General features: G+C 35.1%; 2 protein-coding genes across 2 annotated transcripts; one reads left to right on the forward strand and one right to left on the reverse strand.

Annotated features, from left to right (window-relative positions):
• Positions 1-145: 145 nt before the first annotated feature.
• Positions 146-813, forward strand: LOC109580172 (uncharacterized). The gene is made up of 6 exons (XM_019993067.1): positions 146-159; positions 209-360; positions 404-460; positions 508-549; positions 597-647; positions 707-813. Exons 1-6 carry the CDS (start codon positions 146-148, stop codon positions 811-813), a joined length of 423 nt encoding a protein of 140 aa, XP_019848626.1.
• Positions 814-1,853: 1,040 nt separating this feature from the next.
• On the reverse strand, positions 1,854-2,375 carry LOC105316685 (uncharacterized). The gene has a single exon (XM_011411767.1). It carries the CDS (start codon positions 2,373-2,375, stop codon positions 1,854-1,856), a length of 522 nt encoding a protein of 173 aa, XP_011410069.1.
• Positions 2,376-10,316: the final 7,941 nt, after the last annotated feature.

The raw sequence follows: 10,316 nt of genomic DNA on the forward strand, positions 1-10,316 counted from the left end.
TAAAGCTATATAATAGACATGAAACTGTCCTTAAAGGAAAGGAAAGAGACTATTGGAAGCAAATTAGTTACCAGTACTTGTCATTGGAGAGCTCTGATGATGATGATGATGATGGGGGTGTAGTTTACAAGGTGCATACGTTATCATGGAGATCAGATGGTAATTTTTCTCTTTCAAGTATTTCATTTTTTGCTATAGCTTTAAATAGCTTAATTAATAAACTAGAAGGACGTATTGAAAGGAATAAATCCTTATCAAAGCAAAGGACAGGCTTTATTCGTCATAGACGAATAAAAAGTAATTCAGTAAACACAGATTCTCCCATGGATGCACCAAATTGGGCTGTCAAATCAAGAAATGGTACTGAATTTATGTTTCTAATGTTATTGTAGTAACATTATAGAAGTCAATCATCAAAGTAGAGTACATTTATCTCAGATTGTTTTGTCCCAGCCACAAAGTTTGATAATTTAGATCTGTACATGTATACTTACATTATTTTTATAGCACCATCAAGTAATGCACTTTCTTCATATGTTGAGAGATCAGGTATATTATATTATGTTGTTTTAATTTGCTTATTATCATTATTTTAGATTTCCATGAAGAAGAATTTATCACTCCTACACAATCAAGTACAGAATCAAGTATTTTTTTGTTTTATTGAGCTATAATTATTGTAATTCTTGTTCGCTATCTTGTGTAGGCAACAAAACACTTAATAATACGCCAAAGTCTGTATTAATCAATTCTAAGAAAAGAGCTTTGTTTCCTGAAAGTTATGATGAGTGGAGTCCTGAAGAAGAGCTCTAACACAACTATACTATTATTATTAATATTGAGATTAATAAAAATGTTATTATTATTATTAATTATGATTGACCGTCTCGAAGCATATACGGAGCCTAGTCTAGGTGTGGTGCCGTCTATTTCCCGTCCGTACTTTGTGCCAATACGTACGAAGGATAATACCGGCTATGAAGAGTCCCGTATCTCCCATGTTACTACGTTTAGAAGCCTCCAACGGGCTTAAATTTCCTTACAAGACGGTGCTGTCTAACAGCTCTCCATTTCCTGTGTATGCTGTTTGTGTCACAAAACCTAGAAACACTACAGTAGTTGGTCACCTACCACAAAAAATAGCTCATGCTTGCTCTTTGTTAATAAGACGTGGTGGTTCGATCAAATGCATAATGACAGGTGACAGATCATATCAGATCTTATCAGATCTTCCACAAGGAAGGCTAGAAATTCCTTGCAACCTAGTCTTGAGTGGAAATCATGCAGATATCATGACATGTAAACTACTCATTGAAGAACGTGTAATATAAACTGCTTTAGGTTGGCAGGCCATTCCCCAGCAAACAGTCCACCAAAATTTTGACTGTTGGTTGAGGAATGGCTTGGCTAGCGAGACTATTATTAACTATATTTTTTGTATAATACAAAAATAGTAGCTACTATTATCTTACTCATGACTTATAATATTATTTCACTCAATTATAACTGAGTTAGTCAATTATTATACTGTCATTCGTTATGTTGCTAGCTTCATTCTCAGAACCATGGTCACTATCATAATCAGTCAATAAGAGGCTCTGTAGATTCTGTATTACTCATCAGATTATGATCAACTAAATCACTAATATCATCACTGCTTTCAAAATCAATGGAAGACTCTTCACTAAGGTAAGGTGTGCCTGAATCAATAGATTGTGGTATTCAACTTACATGAAACCCATTTACTATAATACAAGGATTAGCTCTCAAAAACATGTCCAGCTGCACCAACCTTATGCTCCAACATTTTTCATTTGCGCAGCTGGCAAGTCATTTACTGATAGTTCAAACTCCTAGTCATTGCTATCAAGTGTTGTAAGCTGTCTAGTGATCTCATGACCATACCATTTTTCGAATGCCTGTCTTAAAAAATTCTTAGCACTCTTGTTGATTGACAAATCTAATGGTTGCAACCTGTCAGTACATGTAGCTGGTACTAGGACAGAATGAATTTTATTCTCTTCTAGAGCTTGGGTAATAGCTTGAGTTATTTGACTTTTAAATTGGTCAATAATTGCCAATGCACTCTTTTCTCTGCTGACACCTAAACGATCCCTAATATTTTCTACGTATGGTACAATGATATTGTGTATATAATCCAACATTGTGCTCTCATTAGACCCATGGTTGCTTGAGTGTGTAATATGCCAGTCTTCTTGAAAACAAAAGGCAGGATGACATCTGCGTGTTTTTCCACAATACATAAGCTGCATTGGTAAGAAATCTCCAAAAATTGTTCCACAAAATACTGCAGTGATCTTGTGTTTATCATTTAAACCATTAATCTCAACACGTATTGATCCCTTATCTGCCATTGTTCAACTGGAGGCTGGAACTAAGTTCAACCCAGTCTGATCCCTTTTAAAAACAAGCGTAACAGGGTAAAATATATTCCTATTATTGATTTCACCACCTTGCAAGTACAGCTGAATTCTTATTAAGACTAATAAAGGTTCTTTCTACCATCTAATGCTTCTAGAGAAGTCGTTAGACAGTATCTCTATGCACTCTTGCTGTAAGAAAGCTCTTAACTTTGTCCCATGTGAAAGCTGCCATTTTGTTTGCCGTGACCACACCCACTCACGTAAAGGAGTGTGGGCGGGTGGTTGCTAAGGCTTGTTATTTTTCCAATACGTGTATAGAAGAAATATAAGTGTGGACATACAAATAAATATATATAAATACATAGCGCAACAGTAAATTCAATTATAGGAACGACGTGGGGGCTTCTCCCCCAGGTAGTTAATCAGTTCCAATGGAATGTCTTCCATTTGAACCATGTCAATAATATCTTGCAAAAAGTGCTGCTTCACCTTTCTAAAATCTTTTTCTGATATTTCAGTCTTGGTTGTTCCTCGACGCTTATTAAACTTCATTCTGTTCAGAAGTGATTTTGCCCCCGACACAGTGAAAGACAAATGGCGACCACATTCAGCAAGGAGTATTTTGTCTATAGGCTTAACAATACCAGTGGCAGCAGCTATCACAAGTGCAGTGTAATAACACTTCCTTTTTCTCTCAACTTCACTATTAGTAATGCGGTATCATGACTAAGTAGGATTTACCCCCAAACGGAATGGCTGCCACGACTTTTGCAGCCTTGCTAAACTGGGAAAACAAGCTCCCATGCTTACCAGACTTCTTAGAGGACCTTATCTCGACCAGAGGACTCCAATGGTGTCACTAGCATGTCTCTAAACCTTGTAGAAGAGGAAATTCAAAATTTGGCGAATCAGTTCAGCCACCTTTTTTATCTTCATCATCATCATCATCATCAAGAAAGTTAGTCCAGTTTCTCAAAATTGGTTGGTGCTACAAGACTAGTTCTTACACCACTCTACTCCAAATGGCTGCGCAGATCCATATCCCATCAGATCATTCTTCAAGTAAAGAAAAAGTGATACTGTGACTGCTGGATAGAGCCATCATAGCTGCATGCCACCATTTTGTTAATTAAAGAAGCATGCCATGTGCTCCAAAATTTGGGTGTGGTCGCGTATGCTCAGATCTGCAACCCTGGAAGAAGCAATTAATTTTTTTCCAAGCTATGCTTAGAATCAACTACTGCAATAACTTAGTGGAGGTTTCCAGCTAATAGAAGGTATTAATCTTACATGTTACTGTTTTATCAAGTGTGTAATTTTATTTTATTAAAAAGAACAAACAATTAATTAATGTTATGATGTGCAATGATAATATGAATGACAACAGCCTGGAAGAACAGGAATAGCTGCAACATTGCAGGGAAGATGGACACTCTCAGCTCACAGCTTTTTGAACAAGGACCTGTGTCAAGACTATTATTAATTTCAATTGTCATCAGAATAGTTGACATTCCTTCAGCAAGTATATTCAATGCTGTCTCTCATTAATGATGTAAAGTCATAACAATGATAATAATAAAAAAGAAAATTGTTTGTGTAAAATCAACAAGCATCACAATGGCAACATCGTAAATATTGTTAAAAAATTAACACAAACAGGAACATAAATAATTTAAAAAAAGGTTAAGTAGGATTTTGAACGACCAACAAAAATACGAAATGAAAATCCTACTCGTGATGCAAATTCTACTCTACATTGTAAGGTGATCTGTAACTGTTACATAATGACATTGAAAGTACAATATAGAGTAGAATTTGCGTCAGGAGTAGGATTCTCATTTTGTATTTTCATTGGTCGTTCGGAATCCTACTTAACTTTTTTTTAATCTTTTATGTTTTTGTGTACTTTTGAATGATCAGAGTCAATAGCATCACCTAGCATGACTGGTCTTCCTCTTTTATTCCATGTAATATAGTGATAGCGGCACTTGAAGATGATGGTGCTTCATTAGCATGCTTTCTATTGGCTAGTTCCTTTATTATAAGTATCTGTTATCCCCTGTATGGTACTGCATCTAATTTAATTCCCATTGATGCTGAAAATTTCTTTTTTGCAGCTGTAATACCATGAACCACTGCATAGCAAACTACTTCAGCTTTCTTCAGGGGCATATTTTCTATATTTTCCTCTCTTCTTCTCAATAGAAGTAACTTAGTCAGCCATCAGTCTTCTTACTTCTCTGTTTGCAGAGGCTTTAGCCACTGATGGCACTTATGCTGATTGTGGACAATTGGCAAGGTGTAACTGACGCACGTTCCAAGGTCATCTTCATTTGAGAATAGATAGCCTGACAGTTCCTGACTCACTTAATGTCTTGACTGGAGAGCTCACTTGAGTGTTAGAGAAGTAGTTGAATGTGCACTGTGCAGCTGCAGCTGAAGTGTGTGGCTGTGTGCTTGTGGTATTTTATTAAGTGGTTATAATAACAATAAAAATTAATTATTCATTGATCATTAATATTAATAAATCTAATTTTCATTTTTGTCTATCATTACGAAAATTTGAAGCGATACGAAATTAACCGGCTATACGGTATATCTTCAAAGCGCATGTGTAAGTATGCTAGATTTAAATTGGATACCATAGATACCTCGTCTACTATTATAATTTTTAAATTTTTAAATGTCATTTTTATCCTTTTCTGAGCTTCTTTACTCAATGCCCAATATCTAGCAGTCATTCCCTCATGCTCTATTGGTAGCTGAAATAATCTTATGTATTGTTAGTCCACCTACATTAAATGCAGCTATACCTGTTGGTGCTACTATGGCACACATAATTTCACCACTTTTTGGATGCCATATGTCATCTAATAGGCATTTTTTTGCCACTATTAAAAATGATTTACCAGTTCCACCTGCACCACTAATAATTATTCTTAGCGGTTTGATATTATCCAATCTGAGTAGTCTTTAAGACTCATTCTATAATAAGTCTTCACGTTCTTTTAGACCTTTAAGATGACTCTTAATTTTATAAAAAATTCTTTTTTGATCTACATTAAGCATTGCCTCTCTGTGCTCTAATGTTAAAATAGGTACATTTACTTGCATTTGTCAAATTTTGCTGTGCTGACACTTACATCAATAACATCAAACACATGCTAATTCTATTTTCTCAGTTTCTAGATTTTCTAACATTAATTCATTGATAATTCGGCAGGCGTCTACTAGAGAAAATAGGCAAATTGGTGGATTTGTTCCTTCACTTCCCAATTCTTTATAATTTTTGTATTGAAATTTTAAATACACGACTCTTAAGCGAATCAATAATTTCATCAGTCAGACAGCTATGCCTATCAGAATCAAGCGTCTTCAGAATGTTTTTTCTCCTTTTTGTCGCTCATTGATTGTTAGTTCATCAAATTCTATTCTTTCTTTTCATATGTTAACTGCATTTGCTGCTCAAAGTCTATGTTTTACTAGTTTGTTGCTATTTTTTTTAAAATACTGGTATACCATTAACTTGTGGCGTTTGTAAAAGGTCACCTACAAATACAATATTTTTGGATCCAAACTATTTATCAGTTCCAAATATATCTTCCAAGCACATGTGTTGCTATGCTAGCTGCTTCTTATTTTCCTTACTTAGTGCCATTTTTAATTGATCCATTTCTTTATCAGACAGTTGATACTAGAAGAATTTGTTATTCGTCACACGCAATATTGCATCTCTATTCTCATAATACAGTTTCTAAGAGTTTTTTTCATAGCCCTGGATTTTGCTAATAACATTTGTTAGACATCATTTTTCTTTTTAATGGGTTTTGGGAATACATTTTTTTGTGAATATTCAGAAGAAATTTATAATTTTGATATTTTTGTTTTTGTAATACCAATTTTTAAACTTTTCTTTAACATAATGTGGGTTCAATGCATTGTATTTCCTTGAATAAGCAAGATTATATTTTTTACTTATTTCATATTCAATTCTTGCTTTACTTTTGACTCCGTTACATTGCCCTATGAAGTATGCTCTGGTATTTGATTTATTCAGATCAATAGAATCTTCCATTTGCTTTCTATTTAAATAATTTTTTGCATTTCTTCTTTTAGATTTTGCACCAGTTAAGTTTCTTTTTCTTTTCTTAATTCCTTTCTGTACAACTATCACTACAAAAATTACTGCTAACACTGAAACCAGAAGTACATGTACCATAGCAACAAATATGCAGGATGCACATCATAAATTCTGCTACTACTTTTCATTGTATAACACTTATCTTAATATATCCACACAGCAGTAGCATCAAGAATACAGCAAAATTCTTCAATAGTAGCTGATCAACAGAAACTTAAATATTTATAGCTAATGCGGAGCAGCTGTTACCACTAACCAGTAATTTCACTCTAAATTAATAATGAAGCTTACAATGTTATATTGTAGATCTACAACTATCTAACCTATTAGCTCTTAAGAGAACCAGTGATCTCTTAGTCTGAGCAGTGCGCACTCCTTGCAAGTAGCAGCAAAGTGCAAAGACCAAGAGAAGAATTGAGCGACACTAAGACTAGACAGCAGTAATGGCAACTTTGTGCATGCGCATTTGATGTTTATGTGGCGTCTGTAAGAGAGGGGTGTGTTTGATCATGCCCAAATAACAAGTTTCAACGATAAAAGTCAGAGATATTAAAAGGTCATTTGTTGTCCTTGACCCAAGCACAAAGGAATACTGTAAAAGCCATGACAAGAGGCTCTCTAGTTTAAGAGATTTCAGTGTTGATAGACGAAGTTGAAAGAAGGAAATGTCTGAACTGAAATTTAAATTTGGGCCTTTTCTCCAGAATTGCTTCTGCTGCATTTTAGTCCACTGTAAAGGTACCAGGAGAATCACTCAGTGAAGGAAAGCTCGTCTAAGCCACATATAAAGCCGTAGAAGGTAAGATAGAAGAGTTATGATCTTTTCAAAATTATAAATTGGGCCGCCATTTTGAAAAATCAACCTAAACTCTACATATAGGCGACCACCTATATAATAGTTTTTGTAACTAGTGAAGAGCAGCCATTGACAAAAATAAATTCCGCAACAGCTATTTAATGGCAATTCGCACAAATTTTCGGACACAGAAATATCTAGCTATTTGGTAATCAGGGCTGTAGGGAGGTAAGTGCTGAACCACAATTCCAGCATCTTTAGTGCAGTGAATTGATGCATTGTCCATTACTAAAAAAGACCTGTCATTCAGACTATCAAATGGATGCATGTTAGAAATGACATTTCTCCTGTGAAGTTACAAAATTGGTCTGAATTGACACTTCATTGGTAAAGTTCTTAAGTAATCAAGCCTATGGTAGATATTGCTGCAATGGCATTAACCCTTTGTCCTCTAACGAAAAAACGATGTTGTATTACTCTTTACCCTTGTAATGAGTGACAATACTTTCTCATAAAATTCCTATGATGTGCATGAAATGATGGACGTTGTGTGGCCAGGGACAAAGGAAGAGGGTATGGGGTTGTGTCGCACGCTCGAAGCATGCGGCAAAATTTAGCATCATGAATAACTATTCATAAGAGGTGAGGTCAATTGTCGCAATTTATTGTTATTATCAAGGTTTTTATTGATATTTAAAAGTGAAACCTTGGAAAGAACAGTGTACTACCTTTGTTTTAACAAAAGAGGGCTGTGTGAGTCAGAGGAAGGTCTGGCAAACTTAAAGAAGAGCTGCTTCTACTACTACAAGCCATGCTGATGTTAAGTGCCCTAACAGTGTGTCTGGTTTTAATTAATTAATGTAGTAGGTACTAAGTTAATTAGCTTTAGTATAAATGCCTCATCAACACTATTTTAGATTTTTTGTCTTGGCATAACTGTGGCAACCGTACAATCTGCTACTGCCCTGCGTGGGACGTTTATTGCTACAACATCCTCTGAAGCAGAAAAGATTGTCCTTACGTGGTATATGTCCCAATGCCAATACACAATGTCTGGGCTGTGGTATGAGAATGGTGATTTAAAGCAACACAGAGCTATACAATTCTCCATCATAGGTCACAAATTTGCTTTTGTCATTCTTGGTTCAGAAGACATTACTTATTCTAAAGATCCACGATCATTGTTGAGATTACATGATGCAATGGAAGCAAGAGGTACTACTGAAACTTAACTGCAAGCTGCAGTAGCTAGAAAATTTGTTGAAGTAAACATTTTGCAAATTTTGGCAAATTGACGTTCATTTGCTAAATTTTTAGTTTCTAATTTGAAGAACACACTGAGCTAAATTTTCACGAAAATTTTACCCTGCAAACCACTTTTAGAGTCATTTCGCCAAATTTTAGCACTCCAAATTCTCTAGCTATAAGGTACAACCCCATGGATGCAGTTGTTTTGAAAGTAATGACAATAGGTATTAACGTTTGTCCTTGTCATCCAGAAATATTGATTTTGCAAACATGTCAAAGCAGAAAAAGGAAAGGTTACATCACAGTCTGGAAGACTTTCATTAAACTGGATGACTATGCTTATGTACATATTGATGACCTAGAGTTTAAAGAAACTCTTAGGCCTTAATCATAACTTTTTTAAGTACATATAATAAAAGCAGCTCTAGTGTTTACAATAGATGGAATCTTAGAACAATATTAACCAAGTTCAAAAAACAAAAGAAACAGCCGAGGTTGCAAGACCAGTAGCACGATTAATGACTGATTTTTTAATACTCTACAACGACAGATGAAAAATGTTAGTCTCAGGACACAAGCCAATAAAGCTAAGCAAGAAGCTGCTTATCAAGGAAAGCAAATTCAAGACTCAGTCACAAAAATGACAGTAATCTCTATAGGTGACATTGTCATTATTCATAATGAAGATAAGAAGAGAGGGTTCTGGAAACATGGATGAGAACGGGAAATTATTAATGGGCATGATGGTCAGAAATTGAAGCTGTTATTAGATTTTTTTCAGTAAACAAATTTAAGTTGTAAAGGAGACTGTACAGTGATTGTATCCACTTTAAGTGAAAGAGTCTCAACGAGTAGAGCAGTTAAGAGCCAGCAGTCCTACAGAAGATGTGATTGATAATGCTGAAGTGATAACAGATAACTAAAGAGTGACCCAGGACCAAAACCAAGTAACCATAAAGGGTGATACTGTCTGTCATGAGGAACAGGAGGTTTCAGCTGAAGGGACTTGAAGATCTTGCAGAGATGCTCAATTGGCAGCTAGAGATGGAATCCTAACTAAGTTTATGTAATTATCGTGAGATTTTAAGTCAATAATGTACATGTAATGTAATTAATGGTGTATGTATTGATAATTAATTCCTTGTGTCTATTTTTTTGTAATAAAGGATTGACTAGCATTAATCTTGTTAATGCTAGCAAATGGTTAGTGTCAGTGATGGGGTGTAATCTCATTAGTATTCATGAGATTGAAGTGAGGTTGTGTGACTATTGCCTAAAGCTACATTTATAATATGCATACGTAGTACTGTTAGGATGCTGTACGCTGGCACAGGATTGGACTTTTGCGTAAATTGTGCTTACAGTTACATAAGTAGCAGTAAAGATAGGTGGACGTGACTTACTCCTCCCAGAGCAGCGAAGCAAAATGGATGAAGAAAGAGACAATTAACTTGTACTTCTGTTACTGCTTTTGTGGCGCAGAAACAACAGAAAGCGACACCCAAAAAGATTGTGGGTCAAACATATGTAGGCCTTATAGTTTTCGGGTTTAAAAAAATAATAATTTTGGGGTGATTTTTTCGGGTTATGTCTTTACTTAACACAAAAGTAGTTAAATCGGGTTAAACTCTCATTGTAATCACAAAATCGGGTTCCAATACTCATCAAAAAAATTTACAAAAAGTACTGCCTCAAAAAAATTACACTTTACACTTTAAAAAAATTAATTATTACAAAAGTGTCCCTG

The sequence above is a fragment of the Amphimedon queenslandica genome, unplaced genomic scaffold (genome assembly GCF_000090795.2).
Source record: "Amphimedon queenslandica unplaced genomic scaffold, v1.1 AMPQUscaffold_13502, whole genome shotgun sequence".
NCBI classification, from domain to species: domain Eukaryota; kingdom Metazoa; phylum Porifera; class Demospongiae; order Haplosclerida; family Niphatidae; genus Amphimedon; species Amphimedon queenslandica.

Coding starts and splice junctions, on each gene's coding strand:
- LOC109580172 (XM_019993067.1), top strand. Junction 361..403: donor GGCTGTCAAATCAAGAAATG/GTACTGAATTTA, acceptor GTAACATTATAG/AAGTCAATCATCAAAGTAGA. Junction 648..706: donor ACAATCAAGTACAGAATCAA/GTATTTTTTTGT, acceptor TATCTTGTGTAG/GCAACAAAACACTTAATAAT.
- LOC105316685 (XM_011411767.1), bottom strand. CDS start 2,375: ATGGCAGATAAGGGATCAATACGTGTTGAGATTAATGGTTTAAATGAT.